The following is a 21,324-nucleotide window of genomic DNA, read 5'->3' as shown; positions in this document are numbered from 1 at the left end:
ACCAGCATTTTTCAGCAGCAGCTAATTCTTGCCCATATTATTCCCTCCACGGTGCTACTACAACCTCCTGTGCTGCTCCATGTTCAGCAGAGAAGGCAGGCAAGCTTCATAATAATACACGTAACCCTGTTCACAGATCCCCACATAAGCTCCCGAGTTGGCACCGTACAAGAGACCACACAGAAGTGATTACCTGGACAATTAGCTAGGTGGCACCAGCAATATTCATGCAGCACTGCTGAGAACTGTCAAACCCCACACGTGTCGTCACCTAAGACTCTGAAGAAAACTCAAACAACTTCGCCTTCCTACTTAAATAACTAAGTCCCTTACTACACCTAAGGCCTAGTGCACTATTCTGCAAAATTAAGATGAAAACACTCAATTGACAATGATTATCTAGGTATCCATCCAATCTAACGTTATGAAGAAAAACAGCCATTGATGACCCTTGAGTAAAACCAAGATCTTACATACCATATGCCAGCCATGCTTTTCAGAAGATGTTTTGATTTGTAAAAAAAAAAGAGTCAAGTAAAAAAACCACAAGCACATGGATTCATAGATGACTCACTAAAAACTATTCCTGTTTACAGCAACCATCTTATTTCTTATTCGACATTTTGCAACTTCACCTCTATCCACCCACATACTTTGAGATGGTCCTTAATTTAAACTACACTATGCTGGATACCTTTCCTACATGTAACTCTTCCCAGGACACAGGTATTGCTTTTTCTTCTCTCTGTAACTCAAACCTTGTAACTCTTTGACAAGGCTTCCCCCCCTCCGCCCCCAGTTTTTAACAAAAACCAAAGCTGTTTTAAATACTACTTTTAGTAATATTGGATGTATCTTACGACATCCCCTCCTTAAAATTCACCTGCTTCAATACATTTTATGTGAGTTTCTTCATATGCAGCACTGGATGAAGTTCACACAGCTATTTATTTGGGTGCAAGAGCATTTTCCAGACCCGCTCTTTACTAAGATGCCGTAACCAGTAAAATGTATCCTTCAAATCTTTACGCTCCCCATCATCTGCTGAAAGTCTCTGTAAAGTGGACTAAAAGGCTTGCAAAGCCTGAGTGTGCAGCCCTGTACATTCACCAATGTTCACCAACGTATGCACCACCAGTGTAAAGAGAAACAGTGCCTGTTATGAAGAAAGCAGGGGATGGAGATCAGAAAACACATGTGCAGTGTTATACACTTGGGTTCTGTGGTAAAAGTCCAGTAGAATTCTGCTATGATGTTAAGAAAAAAAAAGGGTTAAATTTAATCACATTTTACAGCATTTCATTCACATTTCTTTTCATACACTTAGTGTTATGCTTACCTCAAAGAACTTCTGTATTACATAGTTTCCAAACACATCAGTCATCAATTGATATGCTGCTTGCAGGATCTCATTAAATACCATCTGGCGCTCAGCTGGAGTGGCTCGCTCCAGCTTTTGCTGTATAAATCTAAGTGCAAAAAAAGGTACATTATGCTTTACACAATCAACAGGAAAACCTCTCAGATGCTGTTTCAATGAGACACCTCAAAATTCTAAACAAAGTATTCAACATTTATAAAACTTATTAAAATGAAAGTAGTGACTTTGCATATAAAAGGATACGTTTTAGTAAAACGATACTTAAAGACTTTCATTTGAAAAGGATTAAAGATGAAAAGAATAACAATAACTAAGTACCTGATGATGTATTGGTGAAAAATGGTTTTACATTCCAGATGCCAGATATTTTGTTTTCTTAATCAACGCTTTTTTGATACCTAAATACTAGAGTTTACAAGTCCAGTTATGAGGCTATTTCTACACTGAGAACTTCTACAAGCAGCTAAATTTATACTACTTTTATAATGAAATTTCCTCGAGAAGAAAAAGGTCAGTGTAAGAGCATGTGCTCCAATTAATGGCATGCTTTGTACTAAGATGACTAGCAGCTCGTTCAAATGTTTGATGTTAATGTAACAGTATCAAAGCAGTAAAACATTATTAAGTTATTAACTTTACTATAATAATTACCTAGAACCATGCTGGTCTTGGGAAAATTCAACAATATGTCCAACAAGGTCTCTTAGTTGAAGATTAGGGAAACGATTGTTTCTGAAATCTTCCAGCAATCTACTACGTCCAGAAGGCATAATATCAGACCTACTGTAACGAAGGCGTGAAGGAGGGAAGAGCTGACTGGTGGAGCTAAAAAGACTGGAGGTACTTGCTGCACTGCGATACTTTGCTTCGGCTCCAGGTGCTGCAGAAATATAGCGACCACTACCATTTGTCAGTCCTCCTACAAGGAAGCAGTTCTGTCAGTAAAAGCTATATGGAAAATAAGCAACAGCAAAACAGTACGTGTACTTGAACTACGGATACACCCTGGAGCCAAAGAAAACAGCAGCTTTGTCTTGTTATTTATATTTACCGCATTACAGTTGGAGGAGTTAGATAGCTTTATCTTCCAATGAATAAAACCATTCTCCTCCCCATTTTTATTTTATGTGAAGGGCACCAGGATAAGAAATGTCATTAGAAGAATATAATGAAGCAGGTAAAGTGAGCACCCACTCAGACTTACAAAAATTTTAGAACTGGGTGGGTCTTCGCTTAGTTGGCAGATTTCCACTTCACAAGTAATACTGACTTATACCCTTGTTAGTAGTCTTAAAGTTAGCCAATTGTTTCAAAATAGACCATGAAATCTGAACTACCCTTCAGTCCCTACTGAAGTACCTTTCCAACTTACAGTGTGAAAGGGCATTTTTGGGGAGACACACATGGTGCCTCGTCATGTTGTACATGTTCTGCAGGATATTTGATGACTTCAGCATCCCAGGTTTTCAATCTGGTACCTCTTGTAAGCACTAAATATGTCAAATTTCAAACCAAGTAACTAAGAATGCTCTACTTAATTCTGAAACAACCAAAGATATGACAAACTGAAGTTCCTTGTAGAAACATGAAGTCCTTTTCTTGCTGTGAACACATTCATCACTCTCATTACACTTCCTTTCCTTGCTTCTTAAGAACTGAATTGCCAGCCTATGTTTAGGTTCTACTCCTTTTTGCTAGTGATTCCACCTGCAGCTATCATCATCTCGCAGTCCTGTGAATCTCTCCTCACATACTCCTCTCTAATCAGTTTATGTCACTCCGAACTCCTCCAGCAGATCTCTCTCCCCTCCACTTTACAACAGGCAGCAATGATGATAAGCATGCAAACAAAGCATCGTTCCCAACTACGGCATGATTTTAAAAGGGATACTGCTACTGCACTAGAAGCAGAAATATTCAAAGACAACTCCCATCTAGAAACCTCAACTCTACTACTTAAAAAAACCCACCCAACCTAAAATTATCAAGCATGACTTGGAAAATTTTTTCAGTTTCCCTACAAATTATCTAGAAAGTGACACTTAATGTGTGAAAGCCCTTTCAAAGTCAACAGAAGAAATATCTACATTTGAATTTAAAACAAATTGCAGTATGTGCTGTTTGAATGGTGCTCTATTACAAAATTAATTAAAAAAGTAAGAAGTCAGCTGACAGTGCCCCAGCCAAGCCTTCCTTTGGTTCCAAGTATTTATAAGGCCAGGCAACAACAGTGTTACAGTGGGCTGGTAATGTACTAATGTAAAGTATCTTTTTGAAAGGTCAATTTGCAATACCAGAATCTGAGATATTAGTGCTCTGTAAGACATATCAAGCACCACATTTATTGCACTGTATAGGATTATGTCCTAAAATAGAAACAATTAGTATTTATTTTGTAATTAGTTTTCAAAATTCAGTGGCAGAATCAGTAAATACTATATGCCCCACAACACCTTTTAAAACCCACTTGGTTTTCTTATAAATTAAAGCCTCCTAATTCTTTACAGCTATAAAAATATTTTTTTTTGAACTATCATTTTTAGTTTCCATTGACAATCACTATTTCCAGAAAAGAGCCGACAGTGACATGATACTAACAGATAAAAAGAAAAAAGAAACCCAACATTCTGCAGGTGAAGCAGGATGCAGAGTGATGCTCTACAGTCATTTATCTTCTAGGAACAGTCTCCTAAAGGACAAAAAGTTATGCACCAGAAATCATGATATTTCTCATCTAGATTATTTAAGCATATGAATGAAATCCTAGCTTCCCTATAAATGCTGTATAAAGAACACTAAATGCCACGAGAGGGCAGCAAAGCCCGTTTAAAAGGAAGTCGTCTAGGCTACTTTCCTGTTGTAGCCTCTCTATTGCTCCACTGATCACATGCTCAATTCTGTGCCAGAAACTAATCGGGTAGTTTTGATTATATGTTCACAAAATGCATGGCTCTAATTAGCATACAGTCATGGAATTGCACGTGTGAATCGGAAACTGTTTAGCTCTTCTTTTCTTTTTTTTTTTTTTTTAACTGAGACTTCATGTAAGTATAAATTAAATGTGACAATTTATCCAGCAATTAAAACAGAAATTAAGAAACTTGTTAGCTTTTAACAAATATGCTATATATGTGTAGTAGAACTGCATGTATACAATACATTTCACACTCAGGACTATCAAGCCTTTCTTCAGTCTAATTTGGGAACCATCCCTTTTTAAGACTTCTAAGATGACTATGCTGCAATTGGGAGACTCCTGTCTAGTCTGAGAAACCACGTAAGATGATCACATTAAGCAGGACCATAATACAGGAAGGCTGAAATTGTATCCATTGTGCCTAGAAGAACCTGTCATACTTAAAAGCACAGAAAAAGCTTCACCTTGTAAAACCCTGGATCTATTCTAAAAACCAGTAATTTAATAGGTAATTAGCTTTTCTTCTGATGTAGTCTTGCATTACAGCAGCAGTGTTATAGCTCAGTGGCAACTGTGCAGATCTGAAAAATAGCAAAACCCCCCCAAATAAAAGCATATTGTCATAGGTACTTATTATATGCAGATATACTCTTCTATACAATGGACTTTTCTTAAATATTGTCCTCATTACTTTCTCAGTCCAAGACCACCAAAGCATTAGTGTGGACATTAAGGAGACCTGTCCCCTTCCTGAAAACTCTGAGCATGAATAGCTTAGAAACGGAAAACTGAAATCTGAATTCTAGTTACCCAAATCCTCCTGATTAGCCTACTGCATCCCCATGTTCTCCTAGAACTCAGGACACTTGTTTTACAGATTCTGATTCTAAACTAGAAAGGTAACAGCCTAGGTCTTACAAATTATTTGGGGAACATACCCTACTGAAAAAAGCACCTAGTCTAAACATCTCAGCAAACACTGAAATTTTAAAAGACTTTTTTCAGGCAGCAGTATAGCCACACAATTACAAACCACTGGGGAATAAAGTGTGCAGTTCATCCTATAGATAATCACTTAGCTATCACATCTGATCTCATAAAACAAAGATCTCTGATGCAATGAATAATATTAAGTTGGTTTACAGTTTAATTGAACCTAAATCCCTGCGGCTAGTCTATAGGGAAGAGGCACAGAGGTATAAAGGGGATAAAGACCATCTAAAACACAGCCTTACTAAGCTTCAAGAACACAAAGCATGTTAAGTTACTAACTCCTTAACATGAATAGCATATTTAATGTAAAGGAGAATATGAAAAAATTATACAAACTAGATTTAGGCACATTTATTTTGATAGCATTAGTCTGTTAGTACTTATTACCAAAGTCTTTTTTCAATCATTTCTAACCAAGACATAAAACATTCACTGCACAGTAACTGTTGTTTAAATCAGTCGGCAATATTATTTTCTAGTGAAATATGTACGAGTATATATAACACTTTAAACTTGATTTCTACAAAGTATTTGTTCATCTGTAAAAATGTAGTTTCATCTCATACTCAGATAAAAATTTCATCTTCATATGGGAAATAGAATTACACATATATATGTACACATTATGCATATATACACGTATGTATATTTTATGAATCAATGCAAGTGCTTATTATGCCTGGTTTACCAAAGCCCTACAAAGTAGGCACACAGCCAAAACAACACAAAGTTCCCCATACTATCTTGCCAAGGGACCTTTACTCCTACCCAGAATGACCACTTCTGAAGAGAAAACAACATCAATCTAAACTACTAACAAGCTTGGCTTGCAATGGACAGACAACAATTACCTCCAAAAAATCCTAGTCTACACCCAACCTTACGATGCTGCAACGTACCATCAAACAGAGTAAGCACTACCAATCTAAAAGGATTTTTTAATAACATAGGAAAAATAATTCCTCTTGCAGTTTTTTGTCCCTGGGAGTGAAAGGGTAGTTCAAATTCATGACCTTACTGCTCCAGCTGATTACAGTAAAGCAGCAGTTACAGACAACTGACAAATTCCTTCAAATACAGCAAAACTGACACTAAAACAAAGTTATTACCACATTCTTATTTTAGGATGTTGGATAAGAGTTAGTGAGAAGAGATAAAAAATAGTAAAATATCATCCTTTTTTTGTTAAAGGGAAATTGGTCTTTTAAGCTACAAATTGCAGCAGTGTCTGACAAAGGGGTTATAAAACCATGCACCCTTTCCCAGTATTGTGCTCAAGTATTCTGGTGGCTGAAACAGGAGCAACCGAGTTTAATGCCCATTTTAAAACAGGAGTTAAAACTTAGCTGAACCTGTTGATATAAGCAGGCAGGACAACAAGTTTTGAAGGTGGAGGGAGAGCTGCATTTGACAGGCATTATCAGAACACCAGTGGAAACTGCATGCACACATGAACTTACAATGTTGTTCTACTCTGAAAAGTGACTATGTGATAATCATACCCTTCTTAAAATACATTCCCTGTTTGATTTCAGGTATAACTTCTCATTTGGTGAGAAAGCTTTGCCTTTTTATTTTTATTTTTATTTTTTATATGTGAGAACAAAACAAATGCTTCCAAGAATGGTTGATGAACACACCAGAATAAATTTCACAGGACAGACAATTAACTGCAGAAATAGTCTTCAACTTTTTGCGATGGTGCACCTTGCATGTAACTGCGCAAAGATGGGACACAGGGCAGAGCGCAGGAAGTGCTAAAAAAATTACTGCATTTTTGTCAAAGAAAAAATCCAGAAGACCTCGATTTCCAAATTCCAGATTGATTCGGTAAGGTAGCAAAAAGTTTACCCGTAATCAAGGTCCACTTCATTTGGAAGATGAAGAGGCAGTACACATGGAAGCCAACAAGGCTGTGTCAATTTTCAGAGTACAACTGTACATTCTGGCCTTTACACACTGATCTAGTACATGATTTTAACAGTTATGCTTAGTTCACACTGCCAAACAGTCTGAAATGGATTAAAATCAGCATTTAACAATTTCTGCTGACAGACGTAATCCTCTATACTGAGTGCAGCTATTTTCTCAGAACTGAAAAGTCTTTTATTTAACATTTATCAAATGTGAAACAACACAAAACTAAGCGTTCTGAATTTTAGATAATGCCTTCCAGAATTTGGTTTAAGTATAGTTTTCAGTAATATGAAAACTATCGTGAAAGTACTTTGAAAAGAAAGAAAGAAAAAGATTTCCATGATAACCCCATTGTCAGATGTTCAGAACTTTCTCAAAAGCCTCCATTTGGGCTGAAACTTTCCATGCTTGGTCTCAGCCCAAAGGTGCACTTTGTAGACCTGAAAAAGGAAAAAAGGTAAGTAAAAAAAAACCAAAACGTGCTGAAACATCCCCTTGCCCAGTTTTACTTCGGGTATTCAGCACTTAACCATGAAAGGGATACTGAACTGTAAATGTAACATATTTAAATTACTTTTAACCTTGTTACACAAATCACTCGCACATTTCTCACTTGGAAGTATATTTTAGTAGGCACTTGTACATTTTTTCCTGTTTTAGTTGCACTAACAGAAGTACAGGGAATTAGGTTGCCTATTACATGCACACAACCGTGCACTAAATAGTTACTGGCACAAAAGGCAACTCAATCTTGAAATGACATCCAGTTTCATTGTATGATTTTTAGCATCCAAATTAGATGACCACAAACACTTACAGCAAAAAAAGGCAAAGTTTATCAAGTAACCTCAGATTAGAGGTATTCTCTTCTAAATACACTGTAGGCTGTGGTGGGCTTTTAGATTTTTACTTTTTTTTTTTTTTAAAAGAACAGTTGAGCTCCCATGTCATGTAACTAGCTCAAAATTTCAAAAAGATTACGGTCATCATTCCTTAAAAAAATACATCTGATAACAGAGAGCCACTACTGACAAAGCCTTTGCTACCTCTTTCACAAATGCATTTTCTTTTTTTCCACCAGCCTGGTGATAAACTATTGTCTTACTGGCAAAGCATCCGGGCCATAAGGCAGTAGGCTCACTGATTCAAAAATCACCTTTCAATACATTTTACATTGATAGCTTTGCTCACTTTTCTACTTTACCATGGTATGGGGCAGTAGTAGTGAAAGTCATTTCACTGTTACACACAGTATCATCTTAAAATGTCCTTAAAGTGGCAATACACTGAAGTAGAAACAAAAATAATGCACCTTTGCTTGTCATACTATAGAAACATAATACAAAAAGGACCAATAAGTCTTACTGGGCTCTCTATCAGGCTTCTGCAAGGGAGGAAAAATCAGTTGTTGGCCTGATACTGCAAAAAGCTGAGTGCCCTCCACTTTTCAGGAATGGCCCCTCTTCACTACAAAACTGTTTAACAGCAAAGGTAATGTGACATCTCTTATGCAACATATATTTTACACATAGAAATACATACACACATACAAACAAAGTGTTTTTTTGGGTTTTTTTTTGTTTTTGTTTTTGTTTTTTTTACCTAAATGCAAACTGGATGAGGATCCATGTGATGAAAGTGATGGCGGTGGCGTAAGTGAATGTCCTGGCGTTTGGCTTGGCAGAGGCATGCCTATTGGACTTGGAGAGGAGGAAAATCCCAGACTATTGTAAAATGGCTGCCCTATGGGTGCTAGGCTGCTACTAGATCTTTTGTACAAGTCAGAGCTAGTAGATAGAGAATCTCTCCTTGTGGCACTACTACTTGCAGAACTGCCAACTGAAGAAGAAATAAAAAGACCCTAATTACACAGTGTCAACTGAATAAAACCTAGCCCCAACTACAGCTGGGCAATAACAGATGTGATCACAATAATTACAGCAATCGTTATGACAAAGACAATTACTGTGATAACCACACATGCTTTTAAGAAAATCTAATCGGGTATAAACATACCACAGGTAAGTAATTTCAGCAATGCCCATGTCTTTCAACATTTCATTCTAGACTTCTGACAGTAATATTGCAGTACTCTGTTTTAACTGCCTGGCTTCAGGCTTTGGGACAAATATGGAATTTATGAGATTACATTACACTGCCACTTTACAGAATAAATGATTTTCAAATTATTTCCACTAAACTCTTCGACACATTTTTTTTCCACCATAAATTATTAGTCAGACAGTGACACTCGATTTCAGAAAAAGGCTAGAGACAATTAATTGACTGTTGTTAAGGGTTCAGAAAATAATCTGCGTTGCTGTTCAGCTGTTTCTGAACTTCCTCTTGTTTGTGAGCCCCTCACCTGTAGGAAAAAAAATGACTACTTAAAACTCCCTATGCGAATTATGGTTCTCAAAGAAGTGTTTTGAAAAGATATAAAGAAGGATTAGGCGAAGAAGAAGAAGAGGAGCAGAACAGAGATCGGAAAATTAAGGTGAGAAACTAAAAATGTAATTTTACTGCTACCAGTATTTCTGAAAATCAAATTAGACTAGAAACTTTGGATAATAGTCTATTAGTGAAGGACTCGTTATCCTGTGCAGCATCATTCTGCATGGCGATGAACAGTCTAGGATAAATTAGGAGAACAATAAAAAAGTTTTTAGAAGTGTTAAATTCTAGTATCTGTTGCATACTAGTGAAATATTAAACTAGAGTGCCTATTTCAAACACCGGAACATTATTATACTGATGAACAAACCCCAAATTATGGATATTTTGATAACAAAGATGGTTCTTAAGCTGAATTTGGAAAATTGATTTCAACTTCAAATTAAAACAGAAAAGGCCAGAATTTATACTTCTATAATCTTTACCCTTGTCAGGTACCTTCCAACTAAAGCTGGCAGCATGGCCCAATATAAAGGTCACCTGATCCTTCCCATTTTAAGACAATAGGGTTTTTTTTTTTTTTCTCCTAACATTAGCAACTTGGTTAATATTTTTCATGGCAGGTACCTGCTTGGACAAAATTTTTCGACATTCTACTCACACACTGCCATTTCAGAAAATCAGGCAAGGAAAGATGCTTTATCCTTAGCAAAATAATCCAGGTACCTATTATTTGAGAATTCAATGCTTTCATGTAGTCAGACCAATGTGCTAGCAACAGGAAACCTTTATTTTCATTCTCTCTTTGATTGAGCTAAAAATCTTAGCAAAATCACAGTTCATACAAGTTCAGCACAGATCTGCTACAGGCTCATAGCTGAAAACTTAAACTCCTGTCCATATATGGCACATCTGAGATGGCTGATAAAGGTTTTCCCTGCAATTGAACTTCTAGGCTTCTCTGTGCCATGCCAAAAATGGACTCTGAAACGGCTGTCCAAGATCCCACTTTGTGTTCGCAAGGCCCATCAGGCAGTGGGGAAGTTTTCTATTTCAAATGCAGAGGAGACAAAAGCCAAACATAAGAAATAGGGAAAATGAAAGGGGGTGGGGGAGTGGAGGGAGAGAGAGGGAAGAAACCACAACGAAGAAGAGAGAAAGGTCAGACAATGGAGACTGCAAGAAAACCGGCAAGCACTTTCAAAACCAGTGGGACTGAGGATGAAAAGAAAGCGGATCTGGAGGAGAGTTAGGCTGTAGAAGGTATATGTGACTGTGGGGCAAAAAGACTGGAATAGTAAGCTAATGATAGGAACATCACACAGTACAGGCAGAAACAGAACCATATTTGGGAGAGGGAGGGGAAACAGGAGGTAAATGTTGCCTGGAAACTGGGAAGGAAGACGTAACTAGAGAAGAAGCCAGAAAGAAAAGATACTGGACTAACTAGGCAAGGAGATTGAGAATAAGAAATGAGAAGAGAAAATTAAGGCAACAGTTGAAAGAAATCTCAAGATTTGAGACTAGCTCTACAGGTTCTGGCTCAGCTAGTGAACCATGTGAACGTTAATACAAAGCTACATGATGGATTGTTATTGTTCCAACTATGAAAAAAGCTAAGCAAACTTCAGCTGTCTTTCAGGGTTTCTTACTCAGATAAATTACTGCAGCCTAACGAGTTACTGTGAACCAGCTGAGCTGCATTTTCACACACACAAGCAAAGCTCACAAAAAACAGAAGGTAATTTGAATTAGCTTCCCCCTCTTCACCACTGTCTAAGCTAATACAATTACATTACACTTGTTACAAGCCAGAAGCAGGCAGCTGCAAAGCTGCCCTCATTGATCTAATTCTTAGTTACTTGTTAAGCTGCAGTAACTTATCATGTACCTAAACCTTTAAAATGGAGTATGAATAACTTCATAATGAAAGAGCAGAGACTCTAAAGTACATACAGCCATATATATGGCATGCTCGCCTCTTCCTGTTTTTCACTTTATTGTTCAGCCATACAGCTAGAACATGCTCATCTTTGCGTATTTTGCAGAGCTATTCCCCCCCCCCGCCCCGCAACAACTAAAAACATAAGGGCAAGATCTGTGTTGCCAACTGTCAGTCTTCACGGTTATATTTTAACTAAACTTCAATCTTTACAACACACTGAGGGGAGTTATAAAGAAGCTGAAACTTTGACAAATAAAAAATTAAACTTGTTTTTAATTTGCTTAAACATGCATTAACACCATTCGTATAACTATTCATTTGTGTAATTCAATTCATATATACATATATACAGGTCAGGAACTCTTTAAAAAAAATGATCAGGAAGCATTTTTTTAAGTGGCTATTACAGCAACTACAATTTATACTTGGCAGCCGGGCACTTTCAATATACTTTTATTCCAATAATACTACTAAAAATATTTCAGGTTTAGACAGCACCTTTCATCAGCACTTCTCAAACTGCAAAAGCACAGGCTTCCTGCTTCCCTGTGGAAACTACCATGCTCATTAAATCACCTAGGATAACGCTGCAAAATTTCAGCATATGCTGAAGGCTTTGGACAAAGCTCTGGAACTGACCTTTGCTGTAAGAAAAAGGCTTAATCTCCTGTACCAGAAAGAACTGTGCTGATTCTTAAGTAGATACATGACTAAAATGTGTATTCCATGGAGGTCCTTGCAATAATGCTGGATAAAGACGTTAATGACTTAAAACTATTCTATCTAGAGACCTAAAATGGGTGCACTGTATTAATTATGCAGATATGCTTACAGTCACTACCTATCAATGAAATGAAACTGTACCTAGAGCAAAACACAGCTGCTAAGAATTCACTGAAATCCTACCAAGTAGCTCACGACAAATTATATTACAAAATACAGCACTTGGATAGCACAATTACTTTGTAAGTAAGATTTACCTGCTGTAGTATCATGGAAAATTAAGAAACTCTACATGACTAAGTAGCCTTTATATTTTCTTTTTTGTTGTTTTTTTTTAATTAAAGATGGTATGTTTAAAGTCTCCTACTCCAACTCTTTAAAATCGGTTATTAGAGAGGAGCAGTGTAAAACTGGATTCTGAATTTCCTAGCATTAATTTGGCTAAAGTAAATAATTTTTCAGATTATTAAAAAAAAAAAGAAAAATCTCTGTGTTGGTATGCTGTGTATTTGATGTCACTATTCACCTCCACTTAATTACCAAATAACAGGTATGTTTTAACACTGAAGGGCATGTTTCTCCTTTTGTTTTTCCATATATTAAGCTATCTTTCTTTCAACATGTAATTTAAAAAAAATAATTTCCCTTAGGGCATTTAACTTTGAAAATAATACCGTTAGAATGCATAAATTTTCCGCAATTTCTACCCATCTGCAAGATACGTAAGATTATAAATATGCTCCACTGGTATTATACTACTACTACTAATAATAATGATCACCCAGTGTTGTAACTTAGAGATTAACAGCCAAAGGAAATATTCTTTAGGAAAAAGTATTTCGCTTGCCTTACTAATACTGAATCTGAAATACAGGAAAACCTACCTTGCATGTTTAAAAACTGAGAATAAGAAATTTCTGCTATAGAGCAGAAATGTGATGGCAACAATACTATTTTTTTTTTTAAATACAAACAGGTTGATAATATTCAGGAACATCTGTTGTAATAATTTAAGGCCCCACACTTGCATAGAACTATTTATACTTAACTGTATCTGAGATTAAACAGACTGAAGTTAACAAGGTCTATTCTTGGGTATTAAATCTTTCCGTTTTATAAATCCTATAAAGATGTTATGGAAGCAAACACTTCAATATAAGATCAAATTTAGAAAGTAATACGCTATTTGATTTTTTTAAAAATTAGGAATTTTCCTGACATGAAAATTACAACAAAAGAATGCATACCTCAAGAGTCATCAGTAGTTGTTTTAAACACAGAATGAAGACTTCCTTGAAAATAAAAAAAAGCTTACTAAAAACAGTAACAAACTTCTGGGGCAGAGTACAGTGCTCAATATGGAAAAATATTTTAGAGATATCTATGACTACAGGATACTCTTCAAAAATGCATCTTGTATACAGAGCCCAAGTGAATTTAAAAATACCCTTTTTTTCCCCCCTATAATTTGTTTTAAACTTGAATAACCTATTTTTACATTCTTTTTAGAAATGTATGTGTATATAATATGTCTGGATACAGATACATTTTTTTTGCTTAACACAGAAATCTCACAGAATTTCCTCACTATATTAATAACCTACCTGATGAGCCAAATCCACCAAGCGCAGAGCCGATAGCTGCTCCTAAAGAGCTGCTACTTCCAAAGCCAAGAGATGTGCTTCCTGGTTGGCCAGGACCATGTGAAAAAAGGGAACTGCTCTGGGAGTTATTGGTCAAAGAGTTACTGCCATAAAATGAATTGGATTGTAGGCTACTATTTGTTTGCTGTTGCTGTTGCTGTGGCTGGGCACCAAGTGGCCGAAATAGACCGTTCGTGGCTCCCGTGAGATTGTTTGCTGTTCCTCCAGCTGAAGCAGCTGCAGCTGTAAAACACATGTTTTCAATCATAATTACTCTCTCAAACATTTCTGACTGAAAAAGCACTATTCAGATCTAAATCGTATTGTCTTGAAGCCTTCTTAAACAAGCAGAAATTCACATATAAAGGACTAAAAGAGACTTTATAGTATTACACAGTCTTAATTACCCGAGGGAAAAAATGAAGACAGCATATATTGTAGGCTAGTCAAGGCTGTAGAATTGTTAATGTAACTGAGGGAATTTTCAGTGTAAACATGTTAAGACATTACTGTTTACTGAACTGTACTTTTATATCCAAAGTTGCAACAGCAAAGTTACAGCCAAGAGTCATTCAAAGCCATCTTCAGCTACTAATGTCAGAAGCGAGTTCTGTATAGAGAAAGCAGCTTATGGATTACCTTAAAATCAAATTTTCTCAACAGATTAATTTAATTAATGTGGTGTTAGCGTGTTGGATTTTAATTTAACAAATGCAATAAATACAATGGTTCAGTAAGGTAGTACCAGACCTTATCACTGATAAAAGGGAAAAAGAAAACTAGAGACTTTTGATATAACTAATTCTCTTCTGCTGTTCATTCTATAGCTTTTCTTCCTTGCCACACTTTTCAGGAGAAAAGCATAGCAAGGCCCCAGAACACTCCATCTTCCGCCAGGCTAAAGCAATGAAATGATGCTTCCTAGACGACACCATTTAGGGGTCGATGAGAAGTGCATGTTATATGCATGGGGAAAGGAAACGGGAAAAATGTTCGTATCTGACAAGCAACAATATTTGCAGAAACATGCCTGTACATGTATGGGGAGAGGACTGTAAATCTGAATTAAAAAAGGAAAACTACATCTCTGAGAAACAGCAGTGTCTCTCAGAAAAAGGGAGGTGACAGAACAAGAGAGCATGTATGGTACATCCTTCACAACTAGAAAACTTCACAGATGCAGACAAAGCACATCAACAATATCAGATACTAATCAACCAACATTACTGGTAAGATTCTGTACAGAAGTGGAAGAAACCTCCATGCAGGATCAAATACTTACCTGCTTGTGCTGCTGCAGAACTGATTATAACAGGAGTTGAGGCCACCAGTCTCACTGGTGCTCCAAGGCCAGTTCTCGCTCCAGGGCCTACTACTAAGGCACCAGTCTGGTCATAATAGGCTGTGGGAGCTAGTACTTGATAGCCTACACAACATAGAATACAAGAATTAGTAGTACAGCTGGTTTCATATAGCCAGCATTTCTTCTCTCCTTGAAATATTCTGACAATAAACTACAAGGTGGAAAACAGCATTTGTGCCATATTGCCTTAGAACATCAACTGGACATCAAACGAGAAAACAGTGAATCGTAAAACAGTGTGACAAAATCTTATTTAGGAATGCTCTACATAATTTTTTTAAAACTAAACCAGTTAAATTTAGTAGTCTAAAGTTGAATTTTAGTTTCAAGGTTAACAAACTAAGTTTCTAACACCACAGTGAAAAGGATCATTATCAAATCAACTTCTTCTAGCAGTTTAAAATATTCCACATTTCTCCTATACTCCTTTGGACACGGAAAAGATACTGATATCTATCAGTTAAAGGGCTGAACTATATACAAGTTTAGCATTTCCATGTATTACCTAGGCACACCTAGAAGTCAATCTAGAAAAACACATTAGGAAAGATATGCTCTATGTGCAGGAATACCGTGGACCAGTCAGTTTCACAGAAAGAGAGACTGTAATCCAGGTATAATTTCATTGAGTTGACAGTTAAGAGTTGGAACTGGCGGAGAAACAGGAGTGTGAATCGAAAAAGGAGAAAAGCAACCAATAGGAAAGTAAACAGGATACAAGATATGAATGAAGTGGAAGAGACAAAAAGAACAAAACAAAACAGCTTTATTTAGGACAAGAACAAGAGAACTGATTTTAAAGCTTTGACATTTTATAATGAAGTAGAAGAATTTGAATAAGAAACCCCAAAAAAAAGGCGGCAAGAGCTAGGATAGTCTAAGAAAGGTTACTGTCAATGAAAAGATAACACTGTCTAATTTTTAGGTTGACTATTCTTATACAGCGATAAAACAAAACCCAAGAGAATTTCAATATTCCTCCCATGTTCAAATATATACTGATGCTATTGAGAAAAAAAGTCAAGATTGCAAAAGTCACACATCTATTTTTGTTATGTGTAAGAACCAAGATCTTGCATACTATTTTAAGTCAGTTTCCATGTATGTTCAGAACTAGATCTAGCAGGGTTCTCTCTGAAATACATATGGACCTGAACATAAAGACCTGGGCCTCTTAATTCCAGGCAAGTACCTCAGTCATTAGGCTTCCAAGTCATATTTTCTCCTCCTCCATTTCTAAAACAGCTGTGTAATCTCTTCTGCCTAGATGCCTTGCTCCAAAAACAGAGCTGGAAACACCATCTGCCTACTGGCCTGGTTGTTACAGTACTCTGCAAGGAAGCTGGAGACACAGGTCCAAATTCTCTCACAATAAGAAAATCATTCCCAAGGTAGGGAAAAGTAAGAGTGACTGCTGTCTGTTTTACTGTAGTTCTGTAGAGAACACAGCACAGAATATTAGAAGACTAGTGACACAGTAGGAAAGCTCTTTATAATGCGACATACGTACCTGCATGCATTAGCAATGTTGAATTACTAGCACCTACACCATTTCTACTTCTACCCACAGCACATTCAACTGATAATACCATGTTGGTCCTCCTATTTGTTACTGCTGTATCATATAAACCCACTTTTTCAGAACTCAGAACTGGCTAATAGTTACCATTATTTACTCTGTCCACCTACCCTCTTCAAATGTTCAAGCCCACAGATAATGCTGTAGCTGTATATAAAAAAAGGACTGATCATATATCTACACCCTTGTGTTCATGTGAAACTTATTACAGAGCATTTTATGTGATTACAGGCCCAATGCAAAATACTTGGGAAAAGCAAAACCAAAAGGCACCTTACACAGTATTGCATAAATTAAATTTACTGGGATTAATACTAATGCAGTTTAATGCATTAATTTTAGGTTTTCTAAAATAACTGGCTAGTATTAATGATGAATTAAAAAAAAGGAAGCAACTTGCACTTCTCTTTGCATTACAAAATGCCCAGTTTCTCTTGATACTTCGTTGCCACTATCGTATCTGTGATGCCACCCACAAACAGGTCACTTAAAATTACTAATAAGAAGCTAGGGCATTAGCATCAAGACACTGTCCATCACAGAAGGTTCAAGCTATGCATGAGAATTGATGGGTGCTTTTATGTTCCTAATCTCTGAAATGAACACATTCTGACCTAGAACAGGAGGCCTCTCAGCTTTCTACTCAAATCTACTAAAACAAAGCAATGTAGGGCCATTTGAGAAATTGTTGAGACCTTGCTAAATGCACCTGCAGCCTCAAAGGTATAAAATTATTTGCTTTGACATCAAGAATACGATTTCAGAGAGACCATCTCAAATCATATTAAATAACTGAAGAACAGCTCTCATAGCAAAACTTAAGTCTTCTCCTTTCCCTTCTTTCACAGTATTCTACTAACTTTGCACCTCACTCCAGAAAGGTGAGCACAAAGAACAAAAACTATTTCCCAGAAAGAATAAAAACTGCTTCCCAGCCTTCTCTCATCTTAAGATGGTGATCAGATCTTCTGCTCTCTAATTCCCTCTGTTTCGGCCTTTATTGCCTCTCCGTCACATCATCATCTCCACGTGCCCGTGCAATTTCCCCTCCACATTAACAACTATCAAAGCTCATTTCAGTGCTTTCACATTCAAGCTTCACCGTGGTCATCTACTGCAAACCAAAAAACTAAAACATACTCTTTGCTTCCTAATCAGTTCCTAATCACACCTTTTATTCTAGAATTCAACTGCTCTATCTACAGTTCCTGTCTCCAGATCAGCAGGGAATATGAAAGTAAACAATCTGGTTTACTAGTACTGTGCTTTGCTGAAATGGTTTCTAAATGTCTCCAAAACCAGAGACACTGAAAACTTGCTAGATTCTTTTCACACAAACCTTAAGTGTTCTTAAAGAATGAGAGGAAATCTGTTCTCTTGGCTTGTGCAGCCCATTCTTAGTGTTGCTCTTACCCATCCAGTAATTTCTTCAGTGTCTTTCACTGGCTACTTCACACTCTTCTCAAATTTTTGTATGTAATACCACAAAGCTCTGCCCAGATCTCCTACTCCCTTCCCTGTACGCAACTTCCCTTGCTGATGACACCCAAATGTATGTCAGAGTTTGACACTTCTCTCTACTCAATTTAAGTTAACAGATGTGACACTTCTTACTGCCAACTCAATTATCTGCCCCTTTTAACACTACCATCCTGACACCTCCCTCTCCATTCAGGAGCATAACCTGCAAGTTACTGTAAAGTCCTCTCTCCCTGCGTATAAAATTTACAGCTTCTCCCTTCTCAACATTCCCGCGATCCAATTATTTTCATCTGCATACAGATTTGAAAATTTATTCAGCTCTTAATCTTTCATCTTTCCTTAAATGCTACAGTTTTCAGTCTCCCAAGCTCACCAAAACCTGAATCACTATAACCTTTTCTTTGTCCTGACGAAGATATGCACAGCCTTATCTCTGCATTTGTCCTCTCAAAAATCAAATTCAGAACTTACTATCCTACCAGTAAATTATTTATACTTTCTATAATCATTGTAACTTTGCCAATGCTGTAACTCCCTGTATGTCTGCCACAACTGAATTTGACTTAAATTTCATACTACCTGGAGGCACAGAAAGAACAGTCCACTGCAATGTCACACTTCAAATTCCTCTAGGTAATAAAAAATGCAATGCCAACAGACAGGAATTGGTGATTTTAATGTTTTATACATGTTTTTCAGCCAACTCAATTTATGTGCCCACCTGCATGCTAGATGCATTACAGTCAGCGCTAACAGCTTCACTTGCGTCAATTCAGTATAACTAAGTTGCATGTGACCTAGTCAGTGCAGTCAGTGAAGCCTCTGGAGGGATTCAGCTGACCCGCCGCCAGACATCTATTTTCGGGCAGGCTGAGCAGCTCCGCAGCCTCTGTACAGCAACTGCACTAGGGAGATCTCCACCGAGCACAATGACTCCTTCGACAACTGAGGTCACATGCAGATTCCTGCATTTGGATGACTAAGGGAGTCTAGCCTTTGTCAGTGATGAGGACTGATTTTATTTGTAGAAAAGAAAAGAATGTATACTGATCATACCATGATGAAATTGGGAGTACCCTCTGACTTTGTGTTGCACACTTATTCAGTCAGAAACTGTCTAGCTTTGAGGAATCCTTGTTACTGAAAGACTTGCTAAATTAGGACTGGAAGAATTTAAAATGTAATTGCACAAGTCCAACGCAAAATGTATTTCACTTTTGATGGTTTTAAAAAAGAACTAGAATTTTTTTTGAAAAAGAGACTTAAAAACCTGATGGAAAAAGTAACCTGGATTTCATACACTTTATCTTTACACTTAGGATGAGATATGAGCTATAAGTGCTACATGAATAGACCTCCTTAAATAATTAATACAGAAATACTTGAAATATGAAATCTGAAAAATAGAACCACCCCATAGTTGGGATAGCTCATAAATTTCATCCAGCATGAAGGCTGTAGCAAGGAAAAAGCAGCTGAAACAATTTAAAGACAGCAGTGTGGACAAGTTGAATAATATACTCTCATTTATTAGCTTGCAGTGAAGCCAAACTACAAACATTTCCTCTGTAAAGAATATTCAAAAGCTTGAAACTCAAGTTAGACCTACATTTTCTTGTAAAACATCTAAGCCCATTGAAACAAGAAATCCACACATTTTCTACTTGTTTATTACATTATACATGTTGTTCAGTGGTTACTGGGACTGTAATTCAGTCAAGGTAATTCCCTGTAATTCAGGTTACGGGGATTCACGTAATCACATTTTGGTATCTAGATGGCATTTAGTGATTGTAACTCAATTTTATAGTAAGTGAATAGAAAAAGGCACCTCTGGAGCAAAACCCATTTTATCCTGAATCAGTTAAGTAAAATAGTCAGATGAATCAAGACTAAAAGCTCCTATTTCTCTTCACTAGCTATAAATGGAGCCTTAAGTATCTAGGCTCAAGTACAGACATCTAAAACCATATCATGATTCACAACTAAAATGGCTTATATTCATCTCATCATCCTATATCTTTCTCCTTCATCTGAAAAGAGGAATCACCAGCACTCCCTATGACTCACTATGAAACCAGCTTATGATGATTGAGAAAAAATAAATGTCCTTTTTGTTTATATTTTGAGCCTCACTCCCTCTAAGAGTGTGGTCAGTGAGGCTGAAAGCCAGCTGCACACAATTCCTATTACAGAACAGTCTGAAATACTATCACATGAATGAAGTTTTTCTCTGGCCATCCAGGCATACAGCAGATGGGACAAAGAAGCAACGTACAATGGAAAAAGAATGAAAAGGTTCCTGCCCTCACAGAAAACCTCTGGGGGCTTGTGGAGGAGGAAAAAAGTCTTCAAGTTCAATCTTCACAGGACAGGTTCTTACATTACTAAGCTTATGTATTCGACCACTCGAATGATGATTGATCTGACTCAAGCTAAACGTCACAGGTTTTTTAAAAGGCATGGATCTTAGATCCACTGTCTTAGAGCTCCATGTCCAATGCAAGAACTAGTAACTATAAACACTCACATCCCAAAACATACAAAAAAAGGTACAGCTAAGCCTCTCAAGCTTTTGCAAAGATGCTTACAGCATCACTGATATGCCTCACTGTTTGCCTTCTCCACTGCTTTGCTGAGGTGCAGAGAGAACTTAACAGGTGCTGTTGCAGAACACTTTGCTGATTCCTCATTTTAGGTGAAAGATGCTAAAAGCTGAAGATACTATTCCAGGAGAAGAAATAAAAATGGCAGTTATAAAACAAAACAGACAAGAAAAAAAAGAAAAGCCAGTCTGTTCTGCAGCTGGAGGTATAAAATCTGATTTTGTGAGGCAAAACACACAATGCAGTCCCGGAGCATCCAGCAACAAACTAACTTTGACTTCCACAGGTTGCAAGGCATTTCAAAGTAGCGCTGACAGAGGAGAGAACCTGTACAAGTCAAATGCATTTGCAACTACCATCAACGTTATCTAACTTAACTAT

General features: G+C 37.0%; 1 protein-coding gene across 5 annotated transcripts in view; it reads right to left on the bottom strand.

Moving 5' to 3' along the window:
* PUM2 (pumilio RNA binding family member 2) overlaps positions 1 to 21,324 on the bottom strand; it is a gene marked incomplete at its 5' end in the record, with an annotated part of 47,805 nt that overhangs the window by 6,408 nt on the left and 20,073 nt on the right. For 3 of the 5 annotated variants that reach the window (XM_081997090.1, XM_081997091.1, XM_081997092.1), the window contains 5 exons: positions 1,340 to 1,469; positions 2,033 to 2,300; positions 8,811 to 9,047; positions 13,875 to 14,156; positions 15,196 to 15,339. In XM_081997090.1, the coding sequence (XP_081853216.1) occupies positions 1,340 to 1,469; positions 2,033 to 2,300; positions 8,811 to 9,047; positions 13,875 to 14,156; positions 15,196 to 15,339 (1,061 nt within the window). The remainder of the gene's footprint in view (positions 1 to 1,339; positions 1,470 to 2,032; positions 2,301 to 8,810; positions 9,048 to 13,874; positions 14,157 to 15,195; positions 15,340 to 21,324) is intronic. The other 2 variants (XM_081997093.1, XM_081997094.1) reach the window with 1 other exon arrangement.

The sequence above is a fragment of the Phaethon aethereus genome, assembly GCF_964289735.1.
Source record: "Phaethon aethereus genome assembly, chromosome: 3".
Taxonomy (NCBI): domain Eukaryota; kingdom Metazoa; phylum Chordata; class Aves; order Phaethontiformes; family Phaethontidae; genus Phaethon; species Phaethon aethereus.
Note: the sequence above shows the minus strand (reverse complement) of the source record. Positions and strands in the feature narration are given on the sequence as shown.